The sequence below is a fragment of the Daphnia carinata genome, chromosome 8 (genome assembly GCF_022539665.2).
Source record: "Daphnia carinata strain CSIRO-1 chromosome 8, CSIRO_AGI_Dcar_HiC_V3, whole genome shotgun sequence".
Taxonomy (NCBI): domain Eukaryota; kingdom Metazoa; phylum Arthropoda; class Branchiopoda; order Diplostraca; family Daphniidae; genus Daphnia; species Daphnia carinata.
Genome location: NC_081338.1, coordinates 829,609 through 851,966, shown reverse-complemented (window position 1 = coordinate 851,966; position 22,358 = coordinate 829,609). Strand labels below are relative to the sequence as shown.

At 44.4% G+C, this 22,358-nt stretch overlaps 2 protein-coding genes and 1 pseudogene across 2 annotated transcripts in view; all 3 read right to left on the bottom strand.

The window, feature by feature from the left end:
- Positions 1 to 22,358, bottom strand: part of LOC130689626 (tetraspanin-2A-like) — a 61,747-nt gene that overhangs the window by 14,452 nt on the left and 24,937 nt on the right. The gene's annotated exons all lie outside the window — the stretch shown is intronic.
- LOC130687017 (putative nuclease HARBI1) lies at positions 1,180 to 2,669 on the bottom strand (annotated as a pseudogene).
- Positions 18,811 to 20,511, bottom strand: LOC130687002 (uncharacterized). The gene has a single exon (XM_057510157.1). The coding sequence runs from the start codon at positions 20,509 to 20,511 to the stop codon at positions 18,811 to 18,813; it is 1,701 nt and encodes a 566-aa protein (XP_057366140.1).

Genomic DNA, 22,358 nt, shown 5'->3' with positions numbered 1-22,358 from the left:
AGGGAACTTTGGACAGAGTCGTAAAGTGTTAATTCCAAAATGATTTGTGGCAAAATTACATATTTTAACTATTTATATTTTTAAATAGGATGTTATTGAAGGTGTTTTTGATAGTGGCGTTACAAGGGAAGCTAAAATTGCTGCATAGGAAAGGATTTCCCACGTTCTTACAACATCATTTGCTGATTCCAAACCGAGAAGTGTTGAAGTACTAAAAGAGAAGTGAAATAATTTGAGAACTGCAGCGAAGAAGGATATTGGATTATACGTCAACTCACTGAAGGGGACATGTTAATATTTAAACTATTTACACTTACTGCTCTTTATTAATTCTGTCGAATCTTTGTAGGTTGTGTCCCACACTTTAAGCTAAAGCTACTGTATGAGCAACTTCATGCCAATGTTTTAAAGAAAGACAATCCATGCATGCCTGGAGAAATTATTCCTGTAAATTAAAGAGATCGTTTATAAGGTCTTATTGTATACATTAATTAATAATTTTTATGGTTTTAGGGAAGCTGTGATACGGACACTCTTGAGGAGGAAGCCTTAAAATCGCTGTACGACCAAGTTCAACGCGGTCACGCAAGATTACAAGATGTTGAAGTCGAAATAGCAGGCGAGATGTAAATTTAATTTATTTTCATAATAATGTGAATTGCACTAACTGTAGTTTATTTAATTATGAGTAGTAGGGCACATAATTCCTCTCCAAACCCAACAACACCGTTTCCTTTGGTTACATGCAATGACAATTTTCCGGAATTGAATATTGTAACCATGCCAGTGATTCCGTCAAAGTCAGGAACTTCGTCAGGTTCAACAACTACACCAGCAACTCATCCAAGATCATCTTCTGTGCCCGCTTTTGCAAGTGGAGTTGAAAATAGCAGTAAGGACGTTCATCTACCACACCATTAAGCCTACGACAACAGTTGAAAAATGAAAAATTGAATGTTTGCTTGTCATCGGAAATGTCTGCAAATTATCGCGTGAAAGAACAGCGCCTCAAGGTACTAATATTGATTATGCAAGCAAGACGTGAGTTAGGCGACCCGTTTGATAAATCTGAGCTGCCTAGCGATCTCGTGACCTTCTCTTCAATTCAAAAAACGAACTATAATATGCACAAATCCGAGTCATTGTATGTGTATACATTTAAAGTAGAAATGCAATGTTTCAAAACGAATTATGCGTAATCTGAGCTCTTTTAGCATTTCCTTGGCGACGAATAACAGCTTCATTTTGATTGCCCCCATCGTTTTGTAGTAGTGGAGGATTTCTTGCGACGTCATCATCTTCTATCTCAACACCTTCCTCATCCAATGGCTGATTCCGATCAATAGCAATGTTATGTAAAACACTAAAAGCTATTATCACGCTGTAGGACAAAATCATGCTTTTGCAAAAGTAAAGCTAGAGCATTATTTTAACAGATGAACCTAGAAGCTCTACTTGGAGCGAGACGAAGTTCCACATGTAGGCAATAAAATCTTTTTTTCCAAATTCCAAAAGTACGTTCTATCGTGCTTCGGGTTGCCTTGTGTGCTCGATTAAAGCGCAACGGTAATAGGAAAATATGCAGATAACGTTAGCCGTCAACCATAAGCGTAAATAATCAAACCTCTTGGGGTGTTTGTGGTGTGCCATATGGAGTTATGAGATGTGTTGTGCAACCATAACCACTGTCTCCAAGAAGAAAACCATTGCCAAAGTGGCCGAGGGCAAATTTTCTACCAATGCTATGTCTTTAAATATGCTGGAATCATGACAACTACCGGGCTTAGTAGCATTAACTGATAGAAAGCGATAACGTGCATCACAAATTCAATGCGATAACAAATTATTTCAGTTACCGTTGACGGTAATGAGAATTAACATTCCATTTCACCTGAACGTTGATTGAATGGTAGTTCTTTCTATTAATGTACGTGTTTTCGTGGTGCATTGGGCGCACGATTCGAACATGCGAACAATCAACACACCCTATTACACCGGGCGTTCGGGCGATGTCATAAAAATCATGTTTCACCTGGAAATAAGGAATCGTTATGTTTCACGATATAATTGTGTAGCTCAGGGAGTATATTACCGGAACGAGATTTTCAAGGAAGTGAATGTGGTGTTGTGAAATAGCACATACTGCTAATGAAACGCTTCTCACTGCCCGTGAAACGGATGGTTGGCTGAGTCTTAAAACATTTCCAGCAACTGTTTGAAATGAGCCCGTCGCATAAAATTGTAAAGCTATTAAAACGTGATAAATAGGAGTTAAAATACGTCTCGCCCTTGTTTTCCTTTTCGGCAAAAGCGGTGTTACTAACCCTACGTCAAACAATTAAACATTTGCAATAAGGTATACAACGCAATAACAAAAAAAAACCTGCAATGAAGTTAATGGATTGACGATCAAATCGAAAGGTTTTTCGCAGTTTTTCGTCATCAAATAGAGTAAGAATATCTTTCCAAATCACATAGAGTGGACGTAGTCGGTTGCGATTTATACGAATTATTTGGCTTCCCTTATCACTATCTTCATTTGTTTCACTGTTGTCAGAAGAACTGAGTAACCTCTCAACCTCGTCAGTATTTCCCAAATCTATCATCAATTCTTCGAACTCGTCCGTATCATCACAGAATGGTGATTCACTATCTGTACTACTTTGCATGTTTATTTATTGTAAATTCGTCTGCAATTGATTTCATTGACGATGCAATCACAGAAAATTAGCATTAGTAAAGTACGACTTCAGGTCGTAAATCCAACAACTTGTTGGCTTGACAAATCGGAAAAATCAAGTACGAAAAAACGCTAAAGTGAAGTGTAGAAATAAACTTTTCTTACATAATTTTATTTTCAGAATTGTACTTTTAGAAAAAAGTACAAAAAACTTGACTTAAGTCAGCGTTCGGAATACGACCCCTGGAGAAATAGGACCTTATCTCCAAATTTTTTTTGAAAGGTCCTATTTCTTCTTCAGAAAAATTTTATTTGTCCACTGTTGGAATAGAAGAATAGGACGACTTACGTAGTTTTCCGTACTCCAAACAGCGTTATCAATTGCTCGTTTCATCACTTCATCATATCTTTTTTGTTTGAATTCATATTTATAATGTTTTAGCACGATTACATGCTCCATCAATTGCTTTATGCAGCTGATTTAGTATAACAGTAATATCTTTTACACAGCGCTTGGGTTTTAGCCCTTGACATTTTGTTACTGGCGCTTCCAGTCCTAGAATAGTCCCCCCTCCCCCGACTGATGTTCCTATTTCCGGGGGGGAGCGGCGCTGAACTACCCCTTAATAAGCTGATAGATAAGAAAATTATTATATATAGATAATTTAAAACACGTACATTTTGTAATAAAAAAATACTATTTGCCGCAAAACCACAGATAAGACCTACATGGTAAGAACGAAAATAATGAGTTCCGTAGGGCTTTTGGTGGGTGCTGGGAACGAAGATATGTTAACACGAAGACTAGTTAATTATCATTGACATTTGATAAATAATGTTTACAGGACTCCTATTACAATGTTAAACTAAGTATCGTCTGAAGCAAAAAAAGGACTACTATAATTCACACTTTGATTTAAATACCATTTATTTCTTTACCACATTTTCCTTTCTTTTAATAGTTAAAAAGATCCCAATAAATGTATTAAAATCATAACTATTCGAGAGGTCCAGTCCCCGAACAACTAGCGTTATCTATCCGAATTTTCTATCATTCCTTAACCTCGCTAGCAGTGACTACTCCTCTCATTGTTCTCGCGGCCTTCGTTTCCCACACTATGGTTGAGGCAGCCCCTAATCCAACCGCCAATCTTCCGGCTATCCATGAGGATGACGAACCCGAAACCCGAAAAAATGTGATCGGTCCTGAGAAGCTAAAACGGGCCCGTACCGTCGGAAAAGCCACCCACATGAAGTCTGCCAAGCGGATGATGACTTCGGTCAGAACAGGAGACGATAGAGATACTGTAAGAACATTGCGAGCCGTATACGTCCGGGATTTCGACGAACTTCGCCATGATCAATACCTTGCCTACGCACGACTGTCTTCCGTACACGCCGGGATAGAGAAATTGTGGCTGCAGTTCGTGTCCTCCTAGCATGAAGATTCACCAGCAAAGTCGTCTATTATCTAGCCAGCGTTCCACCTCAGTCTACAGCATCTTCTCGCTCTCAACGATCGCCTCATAGTTCCAGTACATCGTCGACGCTCACCAAAATTCATGAAGTTGACCGACTTCAGAAAGAAGCCGAGCTGAAAATGGGGCAAGAACAAGAGAAGGCGAGGATCAGAGAAGAGGAGGAGACCCATTTGATGAAAGTGGAGGTAGAATGTTTGCAGCAGCAGATCGACTCCCACATTGAGCAGAGGTAGATCGACTCCCAGCGAAGACAGATCGACTATCAGAGGAGGCAACAAGAGTTGCGCGACGAAGCTGAAAGGCAACGTTTCAACGGTGTAATCATACGTCAATAGTTTGCTGAAGTTTTGTTAGGTGACGAGATACTTGGTCGAAATGAGCCCACCTTCCCAATCCGACCCGTTACCGGTATAATTGGAGGCGCAAACGACCAACGCTCCATTACGCACAACACCACTATCGACACACCCTCCGGTGATTCAAACTACCACCGTATTTACACCCATGGTGTCTTGTGCAGTTTCGTTACCGTTTGTAACGAAGTCATCAAAATACAACTTTTAATTATATTTTACCTTGATTGTTTTGTTTTTTTTATATTCATATTATATATTATGTTTGTTGTCCATTTTCGTAAAAGTATACCTTATTAATAATTCAAGTGTCATAGACATTTCTTTGAATTCTATTTTTATATTATATTTTATATCCAGCTTGTTGCTGATTGGATGAGTTACATGCGTAGGACATCGTGCCATACATTTCCGTGAATACGAAATGTCGGTGCGTGCGACACTCAATAACTTGTATCCGGAGTCATCTGTCGGAAATGCTATGTTTCCCTCAAACATGTAAAATCTATAAAAGGATGCCCTTTAGTTCACAAAAGTTAGTTCCCTCTAGTTCTTGTTCCTGCTCTTGTTCTAGTTCCAGTTCTAGTTCTCGTTCTCGTGCTATCTTATCTACAGTGCTGTTCAATTCATCAAATCTAGTGAGTTTAAACTATATCTTATTTAATAACTATTGTGAGTGCTTCTCATCGCTTCTTGTGGGACCGACAAGCCCTGCTATCTTTATATTTTTCTTACAACGTTTGACATCCTTATTCCATCTTCGCCACGGCGGTGACGGTAAGATTGATTTCGCATAACTCTATTTTCTATTTCTGTTTCCCATTTATGCCCTATAACTGTGTATTCCTTTGTTATCCATTTGGCCTATTAGAATAAAATATATTCGACATTGTGGTAACGCCTCCCGAGTTCAGTTTATTACTATTTGTCTTAATAACGTAAAGTTATTCTTTCCACAAGAAGAATGCTTTACACGTTGAACGGATTGGCCGGAACGCGGACCGGTCGATTCTTATCGTTAACCAACAACGTTGCCGGCCCGGGTTTTGCCCCCTTGGGCCCATCGGCGCAGCACCCCCTCTCATCGCAGGTAGACGGCCATTCTCAATCACCGACAGGCCCCATACGCCAGATCCCTGGATTCACGAGCTGAATCCACCATTCACGTCAACCGCCAGCTGTGGAATAATACCGCCAAGACTTCAGGTTCCGTCTTTCAATGGAGCCCACGCAGCTGGCAAATGTTTATACAAACATTTTAAATCCTCGTTCACGATGCCGTGGGGTCCGACGCTGAGAGACTAACTCACCTTCGAGAGGTTCCTGCACCGGGGGTAAGGAGAACCCTCGAGGAAGCGTTGCTGAATCCCGGAGTTTACCCGCATAATCTTTTGGAACTGCACAAAAAAACCCACTGCAACCAAGATCTCCTCCCGCTCACTTAACTGCCTTCGGCTGGTACATCGCCGGTCCAACCCATCGCTCGAGTTCGCTTGGAGCCGGCTGTTTTCACATTAGCTCCACCGAAGATGAAATAACGTCTATGGTTCGTCAGCTCATTGAAGTAGAGACATTCGGGACCAAGCCAGACGTGAAGTCACATATGTCTTAAGATGAACAACGAGCTTGGAAAATTCTACAGGAGTCGACGGCAAATAATGGCGATCGATACGAATGCGGGCTGTGGTGGAAGACTGATCCCCCTAATCTCCACAACAACATCTACACTGACGAAAGTCGACTCTTCAATCTGGAAAGGAGATTCGAATAGAAACCCAGCTTGGCAGAAACCTATCGCAACGTTATGGATCTGCTTCGCGTGCAACTTGGTCTCCGTGACCTAGGCCAACTGTTTGCTCTTGAGTTGTGCCAGACAGTTGGCCTAGGTCACGGGTTTTTCGAAGTCTTTTCTAGCCGAAGCCCTTATTCTTCTTGTTCGCAATTGTCTGTAGGCCGCCTTTGACATATGAATTTCGTCTGCTTAAATGACGTTTCAGTGATGTGTTATGACATTTAGATATTTAAGTGACAGTTTTAGGCTACATAAAATGGAATCTAAAAGCAGGAAGCGAGTCGTAGTGTGGGAGGAAAGAGCACTGGAAAATGTAGAAAAAAATCTAAAACAACAGATCACAAGCAAATCGACTGGTCTTCGAGTTAAAAAGCTATGTGTGATCGATAACATCAGGTGCAAACAGCCTCGGTCGACACGATATCGAGTATAAACTAACACTACTTATCAACTCATTTTTAAAGTAACGTTTGGTTGTTTTCAATAGGTAACATTGCTGGGTGCCATGGAACAACCAGGCACTTCAAGTGCTTTCCAATCTGACACTGAACCTTCCTTGAGTAAAGATAACCTTTGTCCGTTTGATCAGGACTGTAAGTCGAAAATTGTCAATGATTACAATTCCCTCACTTATTCTCGTTTTAGATAACACAGATCTACTCGCGGTCCTACAAGAAGCTGAACAAGAAATCATAATTCAAAAGTATTCTGGCTACATTAAAACTAATGAAGAATACCAGGAGAGCGAGACACTTTAGAAGATCAGAATGGAAATGAAAGTTAAAAAATTCAAAGAACAGCGGTATTTCCTCAATGAAAAAATTCAAGAACAAACTTGTGGCGCAGGGACCTTTTCTTGTACTCGTTGCCGTGCTCCAAGCTTTCTACGTTGTGCTACATGCCGACAATATTTTTGTGGGCAGTGTGACTTGGACACACACTACCTACTTTTCACCCATTAGCGTACTTTTTTGCATACGGATCTGCTACATATCCTTGGATCATCCGAATTTGTAGGTCATACAGGAGCTATCTCAATCATAGGTATGAATGTACAATCATTATGTTTGGATTCACACTAATTCTTTTTTCTTTGGACAGATATTCCGGTTCCCCTATAAGGGCCAGCTTGCAATTCATGTTTTGCAGCAGGTTTCATGAAGCTCCGATGTTGTCCCACCAAAGTCGCTGTTGTAACCAAAGAAGGCCACTTTCATTTAAAAAACACAGAATTCTGGTGCTCCAATGCAAGCAGTATCGTTTGGCCACTAATTAGGAGTACATGTGTCCAGAATATTGGCCTGGCTCGCTGTCAAATTGCTCCTACTTTTTCGAAGAAAATTAAGAATGTGGCATCATCTAAGGCACAAAACACCAGGAATATCCGAACGGAAGTTTATCGAAACCCCGAGGAAATCTCTTTGGATTGCAATCCGGTAAGTTGAGTAGATATATTAAACTCAAGAATGAAAATTCATATCTTGAAACTAGTTTTTTCCTTGGGCAGCTTGATATCATCAACAGGACACTTTTGTTACTAACTCCTCGTGCGGGGAGCGTAACAGGGAAACGTGAGAGTAATAAATGGTAAGCGTAAATGAAATGGAGAGATGATTTGGTGGGACTAACTGACACTTTATTTCTATGCTTGAGAGAGAGGCAAAAAATGAGAAACGAAGACTGAGCTTGACACAAAAAAAAATGAGACACAAAGTACTTGACTGCAGGGAAAAAACGAGACGACTGACTGTGGGCGATACTTAAATGCGAACTGTTTCTTGGTGTACAAAAATGACAACCAAAAAAAACCTACTAAAAAGAGCAGGCCCTGTACCTCCCTACGGTCCTGCCCGTGAGGGAAGCACCGTAGGTGACAGCAGGACCCACCGTGACAACAGGTATAACCAAAATAAACTTCAAAGGCTAAAAGGTTTCAATTTAAAATGAACAAAGACAAACATAAATTAACTTCGTTTTCCGTGGTTAGGGGTCGTCTTCAATGGTGAGGGAAATCCTTGTATTCCTTCTTCGGCCCACACAGAATCTGATCATTATCTTGCCTGTTGCACAACGGCCATCTTGGTATGGCCGACGACGGCCGTCGGAACAAAGCAGCCGAAACAACGTTGCTGGGGAAGAGGAGCTCCAACCGGTACTGATTTGTGAGGAGCATGAAGTCCTCACATTCAGAAATTTTCTTCTAACATGATGCTGTTCCCGTGACGTGCGACTTCAGAAAGCACGTGATCAGGGGCGTGGGAAGGAGAATTATATAAGAAGGGCGATCCGGGGTGGTGACCGACGTGGGTACCTGAGTGTTGGCCGCCGTTTCTCGATCCTTACGTAGGAGAGACCCGAAGTACCCACTCATCTGGGTCTCTCGCTCGGTCTTGAAGTGGACGTGCACGTCAACCATGTCTTCAGAGTGTTTTGCCAATTCTTTGTCGAGATGTAGGATGGCCCTTTGATATCCATAAACTTTGTAGATAGCTTCCTTTTTCGCACGTGTCACGGCCGCCATTGTGTCTATGACGTTGGCGACGCACTCCTCACGTTCCCTACTCACTTTCAACTTTTCCTTCACCGATGCTGCTGATGGAAGTGGATATTCAGCCATTTCGTTCACGTTTCACGTAGAAGTTCACAAGGGACGTTTTCACTAGGCGAAGTCAGGTCAACTGAATGTCGTCTGCTAGCAGGGTAAACTAAACGGTTTCAAGGTTTTTCGTGTTACTAAACAGCAAGCGACCTGACTTTTGCCCTTTGCCCTACAATTGAACTTGGATATACGTGGCGCTGAGCTTAGTGTATCCTCCACCAGGGTTTAAGTTGCAATTTTCTACGTTGGTTGCATTTATGTGTCGACATTACAGGATTGCACTTGGTGAATTTTTCAATTTTGATTTTGCGCTTTGGCACAAGCAGTATGTACGAATCTCAACTATCCAAATAAAAGTTTACGCTATTTAAGATTCCGTTCTTTCTTCTTTGGCATAAACTTCTTGTTCCTTTGCCGCAACCATAACACATAGTTTAGCCACCGGACGAATGCATGGTCTTGGATGGTTACTGAGCTTCAGTTTCGCTACTCGGACAACATTGTTAGTAGGGCCGGGAATAACATCAAGCACTTTGCCCAACAGCCACTGCCGACGTAAGGTATTTGGTTCGATTAGAAGCACCAAGTCTCCTACGGTGACGTTAGGTCTATTTTCTTGCCATTTACTTCTTTCTGTCAAGAGGGGAACGTATTCACGTAGCCATCTTTTCCAGAAATGTTGGAGGATCGCTTGGCTTTGCAGAAACTGTTTGGTAGTAACGTTCATATTTTCCACATCGGCCAGCTGAAGGGGCAAGTACGGCCGAGCTCCACCATATAGGAAGTGATTTGGCTTTAAGGGATCCGGATCTTCTGGATCCATACTTAGGTGCGTTAACGGCCGGACATCTAACAGAGCTGCCACTTCAACAACGACGGTTCGTAATACTTGGTCTGTAGGGTAGGAACTCCTCCCTACTAAGTCCGTCGGCTATTTCCAGGTGGACAACTCGTGTCGTCAGGCACGTGAACAGACTAACCCGGCGATTTTCATGTCGTCAACCTCTTCCACCAACTCGTACCGTTAAAGGCCAAAAGTAGTCGATCCCCGTGTACGTGAACGCTGGTAGGTGAGGTGTTAAACGGTGTGCTAGTAGGGAAGCCATCAATGGAGGGCTAGGCTTCGACGACGTGCGCTTGCAAGGCCAGCAGCTGTTGATTACTGATTTTGCTACTATGCGTCCAGAAAGTATCCAATAGCGCCAACGTAGCTCAGTCAGCACCCTCTAGGCCTTGACGTGAAGGTGTCCCTCTAGGTCTTAAGTTAAAAGTTGAGTAGCTGGCAGGTGTATGGGGTGTTTAGTTGCGTAGTCAATTGGCGCGTGAAGTATACGTCCAACTACTCGTAACTGCCCGACTTCATCCAAGAAGGGCTTGAAGATGCGAAGTTTGGATCTGTGTGGCAATTCCAGATTATTGCGAAGGGCGTAGAGTTCTTCAGCAAAGGCCAATTCCTGCGCACGTTTGATGCATATTGCCAGCGACGTTACTATCTCTTCCGCCTTTAGCTCTCCGACCATGGGTTTCTCGCAACGTAATTTCGCCCGAGCGTTTTTAGAAAATCTTTGACTCCAAGCTAAAACTCGTTACAGTTTTAACAGACTGGAAAAACGGGTGAACCGTCGATCAAGGACGTGGTTTTCATCTTCCGTTTTGACCGCCAGGATACGAATCACGTTTACATTCCGTTCTTCTGGCTCCGTAATTTCCTCCCAAGTGTACCATTCTGATGGGTCCAGATACAGAAACGGAGGTCCTTTGTGAACGTTGACCAACTCGTTGGCATCCTTTGGGTCTATGCCCCGACTGCAGAGATCTGCGGGATGGGAGTCTCCAGCAACATGACGCCATTGTCGACGACCCGGGTTTCGGAGTATTTTACCGATGCGGTTGTTGACGAAAACTTAAAATCGGCAGGTCTTCGAATGGATCCAACGCAGCACCGTTTGTGAGTCCGTGTGGAAGGTTACTTGTTGCAGGTCGATTCCCAGTTCACGACAAATCGTGAGGACGATATTGAGACCTTCTACTGCAGCTTGCAACTCCAAACCTGAAATCGTGAGACCTTTCACCGGTGTAACGTATGTTTTTGACATAACAAACGAAGCTTTGATCGACTGGTCCTCGAATACGGTACGGAAGTAAGCTACTGCTCCGTAACCTTTGGAGCTTGCATCCCTAAAGACGTGGAGGTGTTGTTGAGTCCAACGTCCACGTTGGAATGGGAAACATCTCGGAACCGGGAGAGACTTCAAATTTTCAAGGTGGTCGTATCAGCAATGGAAACGTTGACCCAACGCTTCAGGTAACGCGTCGTCCCAACCAATCCGTTTCTCGTTTGTCCAGATGTCTTGGAGCAAAGACTACATGAGGAAGACAACAGGAGCTACTAGTCCCAGCGGGTCGTAGACACTAGAGATGATGTTTAAGAAGGCTCTCTTAATGAGGGTCTTGTTGTTCAACGGCTTTCGAATCTTGAACGCCAGCATATCTCTCTCCCTGTTGTTCACATCACTCCTAGCGTTCTCTCAACGGGGAGTTTTTCCAAGTCTAGGTCCAGAGTTGGCGAAGAGAGGCCGAATTCTTGAACCAATGCTATCACCGTCCTAGATGACGACGTCCATTTCGTTAAGTTAAAACCGCCTAACTGTAGAAGGGCTTGCATTTGGCGGGAAGGTTTGACTGCCTCGTCTTCGGAGTTGAAGGAGTCGAGGTAGTTGTCGTCGTAAAAATAACGTCGAACACTTCTGTCAGCTGTCCTGTCAGCTACTTCTGGAAAATGATCGCAGTGATCATCGGCCGTTTTGTTGTGGGCGAAGATACAGGTGGTCGGAGATGATACCGCTCCAAATACGTGAGCCGTCCTGCTACGTTAACGGGGCTGAAATACTGCCACACGTCCGGTAAATAAATCGGAAAGCTGCCTGGTCTTCTTCGGGAACTTTCACTTAATGAAACATTTTCTCGATGTCTGCTTCGACCAGTATGAGGTTGCGGCGAAAGCGGATGAGCACACCGAGCAAGCTAACAAGAAGGTTGGGTCCCAGAGGCAAGTTCTGGTTTACCAATGTGCCACCAAACTCACCAGCTCCATCGAAAACAACTCGAACTTTGGTTGAAGAGCTGGAACTCGAACTGAACGACCCCGTTGTGTGGTAGATACCACGTCTTGTTCGTCTCCCTCCGTGTTTCTTGAGTCGTGAGTAGTCCGGCATGCTTCAAGCCGATGTACTCATTGACTACTGCATCATACTTTCGAGCAAACTCCGCGTCTCGATGAAAACGTCGTTCGAGAGCGCAGAGGCTCTTGCAGCAATGCAGACGACCGATTGTCCGGGAGGTTTACGTCGTCGGCTTTCCACATTAAGCCGACTTGATACCGGTTACCAATACTTTTTACTGAAGATTCGAGGATACGTTTTCCACGTAGATCATCCTCGGATAGAACGAGCTGCTCTCCTTCTACTTCGTTTGCCTCAAGTTGTTACAACTTCTTGACCAACTCGTTTAGGTCTTCGGAACGCTCCCTGGTGGCCAGATGAGCGATGAACGGGCGTCCATCTTGTAGTGGATTCTCCACCCAAGCACCAGACAAACGGCGTCTTGAAGGCGATGGGCCCAGTCGTTCCAGCCGGCGGCTTGATGGAAGCTACATGATCATGGACCTCTGTGACGTCGATTCTTATCAGCGCGGTCACGTCCTCCAACTGTCGAGGGGCGATCGTCGAATTTGGCGTTACCTTCAAATTGTCGACGGCGTAAGCGTGCTTGACTTCAAATTGGCTTTTACCATCACGAGATGTTAGAGGGACGTTTACTACGGAAGCCGGAACTTTAGACGTGGCCCCGTCATAAGAGATGCGTTTAGGCTGCCCAACGAGTCCCAACTTCTTTACTACGTCGCTCCTAATCGGCGTGGTGTCGCTTCCGGTATCCAGGAAACCGAAAGTGTCGACCCATGTTTCACCAGCTCCAACACGAACCGGTACGATCTTGAAATGTATACGTCGCTTTACTCTTTCCAAATGGGTCAAGGTCTCAAGGAATACTGTCGATGGTGCCGCTGATGGAGCAGGTGGATCCGCTAGCCTCCTCAATGGGATGAATTCAGATCCATGAAGCAAGGTGTGGTGATGGGGTCCAGTGCACCTAGCAATAGTAAAGCTGACATCCCTGGGACATTCCTTGCGTTCGTGCTTTCCCGTAAGACATAACATACATCTTCCAGACTTGAATACTTTCGCAGCCCTTTTTCTGGCCTTGAGAGACATGAAGACAGTAAATGTTGAAGGATTGCTGGCCTGTCGTTACATAAAGGCGTTTCCATCGTTCCATTTTCTCCGCTTGTATCTCTCCCCAGGTTGATCGGCTCCTTGGAGGCATGGTTGCTGATGACCTAGATAATCCTACCAAAGATGATGACGCCGATAATCTCGAACCTTCCATCGTCGATACGTGTCCAACAGTTGACGTGTGTGGGATGCTAGGTCTCTTGACGTGCTTCCTTTCGTCGAACTTTACAACTTTGGACGTCGACGTGGGTAAAGACTCTGTTTTCTCATGGATTTCAACGTTACCCAGTCGTCTAGGTCTAGAACATTCACTTCTACGTCTGCTTTTTTCGTTTTTCGTTCCACTTATCCTTGAGATAAGGCGTCAATTTTGCTTCAGAGCCATCAAGGTGGTACAGCTGTACAGCTCTTAGGTGTATTACGATTTGAGAGCGTGGCTACTGCTCCGCGCAGACAGTTTGCGAAAGTCTTGAGGCTAGCAGCATCTAGTCTCTTCAATGGCGGGAGATGTAGAAGGTCGTCGAGATATATCTGGTCCATAATCTCAGTGCGACCATAGACCGCGTCTAGACGCCCCACACCACGGAGTACATTGTTCTGTATGTCAGACATACGCTGATCTCGTTGCGTACCTCTTCGGCTAGCATCTCCTTCAACATGAAAAGAAGTACCGCAGAGTCTTCAAACTCTTCATACAAGGCCTGGAATTTGGCATTTAATCGAGCATAATTCTTCGGGTTACCGTCAAACTGCTGGATCTTGAAGTTTGGAGGTTGTAGGCGACTGCAACAGCCATCGTGAGGACGATTGACGTTATCGATGTTATGTGAATGTTCCGAGCGCTTATCTTCATCATGATTCGTAGGGTCGCAACTGGAAGATGTCGTTACCAAAGTCCCTCGCCGTGGATCTCGTATAGGTGTATCGGCGGCGACTATTCGTCTACGATGTCGGACTGCATCCTCGATCGTCCTGGAAGGGGACAGGATTGTAACAATTGACGAGTCGGTAAGCCCTGTGATGCTCGGGAAGTCGTTGGTCTTGAAACGTTCGGGGTTGAACCTTCACCACGTCTACTTCGAATCGAAGATCTTTCCGGAGATTTTCGAAGATTTTCGAAGATCGAAGATCAACTCCATCTTGGCTACGTCAATCTTCTAATCAAAACCGTCCAACGTTTGGTGTACTTCCCTTACTAGCGTGTTGTTGGCAGCGAAATCGTTGGACGTAACTCTTGACTCTCAATGAGTTTACTTACCTGTTCACTCATACTTCTTAACGCCTTATTAAGGGTTTCTGTGATGGAAGTCGTATTTGCCTCCATCTGAGCCATTGCGGTTTCCAACTTAAATTCCAGCTTCAGCATCTGAGCTTGGGTCTCAAGCTCCCCATGGCTTGATTGTTGGAGAAGGCTAGTTGGTTTAAAGCTGGATGGCCTTTTTTCGGATTACATGGTACCGCTCGTGATATCTGAAGCTGATGTCCCGATTGAACTAACAGACGGGTTTGAGGAAGTGGCGTAACGACTTGCAAATTTGATAATGTCAACATAATCAGTTTCAAATTCAACTTCCCATTAGTCACATGCTTGACGTTGCTGATCAGGTAGGCCGGGTATTTTATCTGTATACCCACACGGCGCATCTCCTTCCTGGAAACCTCCTAAAAGGCTCTTAGCCTCCCCAGCGCAACAATCATACCGTTGAGAAGCACTGAGGAAGGCCACAAGAGACTGGAAAATTGTGGAGAAACATGCCAATATTTTCAATTCAAGAAATTGTTGATGATATCCTCAGGAGTGCTTTTGAAGGTTCCTCCATGAAAGTAAGACTCGTGCGTTGTAAAGTATCACAAAAACATTTGGCAGTTTCAAAGAAATATATAAAATCAAGCAAAATTATTAGATCATGTAAATTTTGGGGTTTACCATTGTTAATTCAAAAAATTATGAAGGCGGCTGTTTTTCACACGAATGACGAAGACAATGTGTGTGTTGCAAAAATTAATCGCTAACGTTAATAAACTAACAAAGGCAACCAAAAAAAATAATTAAAAACACAAACAATAAAACTCTTTCAATAGGATAGAGGTCGAGCACTACAATAAGTGAAATATGAGACCGATTTCAATCATACTACCTAAAAAAGCCTATAGACTAACGTATTGCACCTCCTCCGTAACTGGACATGACATGGTATTTAATAAATAATTAATAAAATACTAGTAGAGCCAAATCAGAATATGTAAGAGCTGTATATTACGTAAAATAGTAGTATGAAATAGTAAAACATAAGTGCAATTGGAAAAGTTTGTTATGACCACATAAAGTGCAATATAAGCAATAGTTATTTCTGATTTTGCTCTAATAGTATTTTGTTAAATCAACTCTATTAAATACAATATAGTGCATGTTCTCCTGTAATTTTAATTGAAATAGCATAAGAAAAAAAAGGTTTTGTGAACCATTAAATTAATGAGTTAACACCATCGGTATTTTAAAAAGGAAAATGGATATAAGCCGACGCTTTTGTGCAATTTATTGCCTATCTATCTATTTATTGCATATCGGCTGGGAGGTTTATCGTTCCAATTGGAACAATTAAAAAAATAGGGCTATCTTTAAATAGTACTAGGACTAATGTCTTGGTGAAATGGGACTTTCCTAAAATATATTAAGTCATTCCTATTTCTCCCATTCCTATTTCGGTTCAGTCCTATTTCACCGCGAATCCCAATAAAAGATAAAGTTTTTGAAATTGAATACACAATTTCAAATATTCTGTTTCTGTCGTTTAAAATTTATTTTATGTTTTAATTACATTCAAATGCTATAAAACTTATAGAAAGCCGCTAGGTACATGGAATACATGTGTCACACAATTTATTTTTCATCGTGGGAGGTTCTTGGCACTAGCTGAGGATGATGTAAGAGGGACTGAAGAGCCTGTCAGGCAGCTACTAGGTGACAAAAAAGAGGGTTCTAAGAGGAATTTCGGACGGTTATGGAGAAGACTGAGGAGGACAGGGGGAAGTTCTGCAGAGGTACTGAGGAGCCCATTGTTCCGTGTGGGTACCTTAGATGTACCTCTTTGACTTCGTTGTAGATACGAATTAATTCGTCAAGACATGCTGCAAATTCCAATTTCTTCAATTTAATGGCTCCCATCTTGTGATCTACCACTGCTCTTTTGAGCTGGGTCGTTAACTTCGTGTGGGCTGCCTTTCTCTTCCCCCTTGTCTATGGGAAAGATGCGAGTAATGGCGGGTGATAAGCGTAAATGAAATGGAGAGATGGTTTGGTGGGAATGACGGACACTTTATTTCTATGTTTGAGAGAGAGGCAAAAAATGGGAAGCGGAAGATTGAACTAGACACAAAAAAACTGAGAGTGAGTACAAACAAAGTACTTGGCTGGAGGGAAAAAACGAGACGACTGACTGTGGGCTATACTAAGATGCGAACTGTCTCTTGGTGTACAAAAATTACAACAAAAAAAACCCTACTAAAACGAGCAGGCCCTGCACCTTCCTACTGCCCTGCCCTTAAGGGCAGCACCGTAGGTGACAACTTTTTAACCTTGCCCGTAGAGAGTTTGAATATTTTCACTAACTGAAAGAAAAGGAAATCATCCGACGCCATGGCAATTGCAAAATATGTGGTAACTGTTACAGACTCCCGTGCAAAAGAGTTGTAACAGAGACAGAATGAGATGGGTGAATGATGAGGGTGATTGAAAATGAGAAATGATGTAGAAAGGAGACAAACTGTATTTTTCAGAGTTGAGGAATAAGAAAAAAACCGAAAACGCTTGATTTAGCAAAAAGGGAATAAAGGGACTCTACTTGTTGTGTATTTCTTTGACTTCGTCGTATACGAATCAATTCGTCACGCCATGCTGTTACTTGCAGCCTTTTCAATCTGATGGCCCCCATCTTGTAGTCTTCCACTACCTTTCTGAGTTGTGTCGTTAACTTCGTGTGGGCCGCCGTTCTCTTCCCACGTTTCTTCTTGAGATCGTTTTCGGGAAGTAATGGTCTTCACTCTTCTGCCGTTCAGGTTTCGATGCGTCTACCATTGGGTTATGGCCGTCCAAGTCCATATTTTCAGCTTTGGGTACGGCTTCACTCATGACGTAGAAACGTTATTATAGGCTGATAGAGTCACACGTTAACGGATGTCGATGATTCACGTAGATACACCGATCTTCAAGTCAGATGGTAAACGCGTGGTGGACAGGTGGGTGCCTTCAGGCTGGCGTGGACGTCTGCCAAAGTTTTTACAGGGAGAATATCCGACAATTTACAATTCAAGCGAGGGTTTTAAAGACGAGGACGGGAAATGCACGCAATGAGCTACTGTTTGTAGCTCCATTACAGACAGTATTTACATTTAACGATACTGAAATTGAACGTTTACGCTGTGGAAGATTCCGTTTTTTCTTCTTTTGCGTAAACTTGTTGCTCTTTTGCCGCAACTATGATACATAATTTGGCCACCGGTCGAATACATGGTATTGGATGGTTGCTGAGCTTCACCTTTACTATTCGAACACCATTATCCGTAGTGCTGGGAATAACTTCGAGCACTTTTCCCATCGGCCACTGCCCACGCAAGGTATTCGGTTCGATTACCAAAACCAGATCTCCCACGGTGACGTTAGGCCTATTTTCTTGCCATTTTCTTCTTTCTGTTAAGTGTGGAACGTATTCACGTAACCATCTATTCCAAAAATGTTAGAGGATGGCTTGACTTTGCAGAAATTGCTTGTTGGTTACGTTCATATCTTCCACGTCGGCCAACTGTAGGGGCAAATACGGCCGAACTCCACCGTATAGAAAGTGATTTGGCGTTAAGGGATCCGGGTCTTCTGGATCCATACTCAGATGGGTTAACGGCCGGGCGTTTAACAAAGCTGCCACTTCAGCGATAACGGTTCGCAGCACTTGGTCCGTGACTAGGCAATTACCGATGCTGGTTTTCATTGCCCGTTTGCAGCACTGTACGAACCTTTCCCAAACACTACCGAAGTGGGGCCCATGGGGTGGAGAGAAGTGCCAGTCTATTTGTTGACAAGCCATTACTGTTTGGAGTTCTTGGTGTTTGGTAACCTTTCTTGTCTTGTCTTGGTGCTTGTCGCAACTCTTGCTCGGGGGCGACAAAGTTTGTCCCATTGTCGCTGTAAACGACTTTCGGTTTTCCGCGTAGGCTTACAAAACGAGAGAAACAGAGTAAGAATTCCTCCATACTAAGTCCCTTGGCTACCTCCAGGTGAACTGCTCGGGTCGTCAACCACGTGAGTAGGCTGACTCAACGTTTTTCATGTCTTCTTCCCCTTCCACCAACTCGTATGGTCAAGGGACTAAAGTAATCGATCCCTGTGTACGTGAACGCGGTCAGATGGGGCGTTAAACGATGTACTGGAAGGGAAGCCATCAACGGCGGGCTAGGCGTCGACGACGTGCGCTTGCAAGGCCAGCAATTGTTGATCACGGATTTTACCACTTTGTGTCCAGAAAGTATCCAATAGCGGGAACGGAGGTCAGTCAGGAATCTCTCTGTCTTGACGTGCATGTTTCTAACATGATAATCCCATATTATCCTTCTTGTTAAGAGTTAAGTCGCTGGTAGGAGTATGGGGTGCTTGGCTGCATAATCTATTGGCGCGTGAAGTATACGTCTGCCTATTCGCAGCTGTCCGGCTTCATCCAAGAAGGGCATGAATGTACGAAGCTTCGATCTGAGGTGTAATTCTAGATTCTTGCGAAGGGCGTAGAATTCTTCAGTAAAGGCCAATTCCTGTGCACGTATGATGCATTTTGTTATCGACGTTACCATTTCTTCTACCGTTAACTCTCCGACCATGGGTTTTTCTTCACGTAGTCTTGCTCTAGCGTTGTTGGCAAATCTTAGACTCCAAGCCATCACTCGTTGCAGTTTCAACAGGCTGGAAAAAAGTCCGACACATCGGTCGATGACATGGTTCTCATCTTCCGTCGTGACTGCTAAGACGGGGATCACGTTTACATCCCGTTCTTCAGGCTCTGTAATTTCTTCCCAGATATACCATTCTGAGGGGTCTAGGCTCAGGAACGAAGGTCCTCGATGGAAGTAGACCAATTCGTCGACATCCTTTGGATCGATACCCCTATTGCAGAGATCCACTGGGTTCGAGTCTCCAGCAACATGACGCCACTGTCGGTGACCTGTGTTCCGGAGTATTTTTCCTATGCGGTTGTTGACGAAGACTTCAAATCGGCAGGTTTTGGAATGGATCCACCGCAGCACCCTTTGTGAGTCCGTGTGGAACGTCACTTGGCGAAGGTCGATTTCTAGTTCACGACAAATTGTGAGGGCGGTGTTGAGACCTTCTACTGCAGCTTGTAGCTCTAGACGTGGAATCGTGAGACCTTTCACCGGCGTGACGTGTGTTTTCGACAGAACGAAAGACACGTTGATGGACTGATCTTCGAATACAGTGCGGAAATAGGCTACTGCTCCGTAACCTTTGGAGCTTGCATCCGTGAAGACGTGGAGGTGCTGTTGAGTCCAACGTCCTCGTTTAAAACGGAAGCATCTCGGAACTGACAGAGATTCCAAATTTTCCAGATGATCATACCAGAAGTAGAAGCGTTTGCTCAACGGTTCAGGCAAAACGTCGTCCCAACCAATCCGTTCTTCGTTTGTCCAAATGTCTTGGAGTAATGACTTCATTATGAAGATAACAGGTGCGACAAGTCCCAGCGGGTCGTAGACACTAGAGATGATGCTGAGGAAGGCTCGCTTCGTGAGGGTCACGTTGTTTGGCGGCTTCCGAATCTTGAACGTCAGAATATCTCGTTCGCTGTCCCACATTACTCCAAGGGTTCTTTCGACGGGGAGGTTCTCCAAGTCCAGATCCAGAGTTGGTGAGGCGAGGCCGAACTCTCGTAGCGCTGCTATCACCGTTTTTGATGACGACGTCCACTTTGTCAGGTTGAACCCATCCAACTGGAGAAGGGATTTCATTTGGCGGGACGGTTTGATGACCTCGTCTTCAGAGTCAAAAGAGTTGAGGTAATTGTCAACGTAAAAATTCCGTCGAACACTATCAGCTACGTCTGGAAACTGGTTGCGGTGATCATCGGCCGTCCTGTTGAGGACGAAGATGCAGCTCATCGAAGAGGATATGGCTCCGAATACGTGAACAGTCGTCTGGTACGTTAACGGGGCTGAAATACTGCCAGGCGTCCGATAGAGAAATCGGAAGGCTGCCTGGTCTTCTTCGGGAACTTTCACTTGATGAAACATTTTCTCGATGTCTGCTCCGACCGGCATGAGGTTGTGGCGAAAGCGGATTAGCACACCGAGCAAGCTAACGAGTAGGTTAGGTCCCCGAAGTAAGTTTTGGTTTATCGATGTGCCGCCGAACTCAGCAGCTCCATCGAATACAGCACGAACCGTGGTCGGTGAGCTGGATGGGCTCACGACCCCGTGTTGTGGTACATACCACGTCTTGTTCGTCTCCGTCCGGGCTTCTTGAGTCGTGAGGAGTCGGGCATGTTTCAAGCCGATATACTCCTGGACTACTTCATCGTACCTTTGGGCAAACTCCGCGTCTTGATGGAAACGTCATTCGAGAGCGTAAAGCCTCTTCAATGCAGACACCCGATTGTTTGGGAGATTTACTTCGTCGGCTTTCCACATTAAGCTGACTTGATACTGGTTACTAATACGTTTTACGGAAGATTCGAGGATGCGTTTTTCACGTAGGTCATCCTCAGAAAGAACGGGCGTTTCTATTTCTACTTCGTTGGCCTCATTTTGCCAAAACTTCTTCACCAGCTCGTTTAGGTCTTCGGGGCGTTCCTCGGTGGCCAGATGAGCGATGAACGGGCGTCTGTCTTGTAGTGGACCCGTTTGTCCACCGAAACACCAACCAAACGACGTCTTGAAGGCGATGGGCCCAATCGTTCCAGCCGGCGGCTTGATGGAAACTACATGATCATGGGCCTCTGCGACGTCGATTCCTATCAGCACGGTCACGTCCTCTTCTTGAACGGTCGGGACGGCAATACCACGTAGGTGTGTCCATGACTCCAACTGTCGAGGGTCGATCGGCGAATTCGGCGTCACTTTCAGATTTTCGACGGCGTAAGCGTGCTTGACTTCAAACTGGCTTTTATCACGAGATGTTAAGGCGAAGTTTACGACGAAGCCGTAACGTTAGACGTGGCTCCGTCATACGAGACAACGTTGATGCGTTTAGACGGCCCAACGAGTCCCAACTTCTTTACTAGGTTGCTCCTAATTAGCGTGGTGTCGCTTCCGGTATCCAGGAAACCGAAAGTGTCGACCCATGTTTCACCCGCTCTAACACGAACCGGTACAATCTTGAAATGTACGCGTCGTTTTACTGTTTCCAGATGGGTCAAGGTGCCCAGGAAAGCCGTCGATAGTGCCGCTGATAGGGCAGGTTGATCCGCGAGCCTCCTTAATGGGATGAATTCGGATCCATGAAGCAAGATGTGGTGTCGGGTTCCAGTACAACCAGCAATAGTACAGCTGATATCCCGGGGACACTCCTTGCGTTCGTGTTTTCCCGTAAGACATAACAAACATCTTTCAGACTTTTTCCCCAAACTTCTCAGCCCTTTTCGTGGGCGGTAGAGACATGAAAGCGGTACAGGTTGAGAAATTTTGTGCCCTGCCGTTACATACAAGGCACCTCCACCGTTCCACCTCCACCTTCTCGTCTTGTATCTTCCCCGATGTTAATCAGCTCCTTGAAGGCATTGTTGCTAAAGATGATGACGCCGATGATCTCGAACCTTCCATCGTCGATACGTGTCCAATGCTCGACGTGTGTGGGAAGCTGGGTCTCTTGACGTGCTTCCTTTCGTCGAACTTTACACCTTTGGACGTCGACGTGGGTAAAGACTCGAATACATTTTTTCCATGTGGTTTGCTCATGGATTTCAACGTTACCCAGTCGTCTAGGTCTAGAACATTCAGTTCTACGCCTGTCTTTTTCCGTTTTTCGTTCCACTTATCCTTGAGGTAGGGCGCCAGTTTTGCGTCAAGGGCCATCAAGGTGGTACGGCTGTACAGCTCGTGGGTGTACTTCGATTTTGAGAGCGTAGCTACAGCTCCGTAAAGACGGTTTGCGAAAGTCTTGAGGCTGG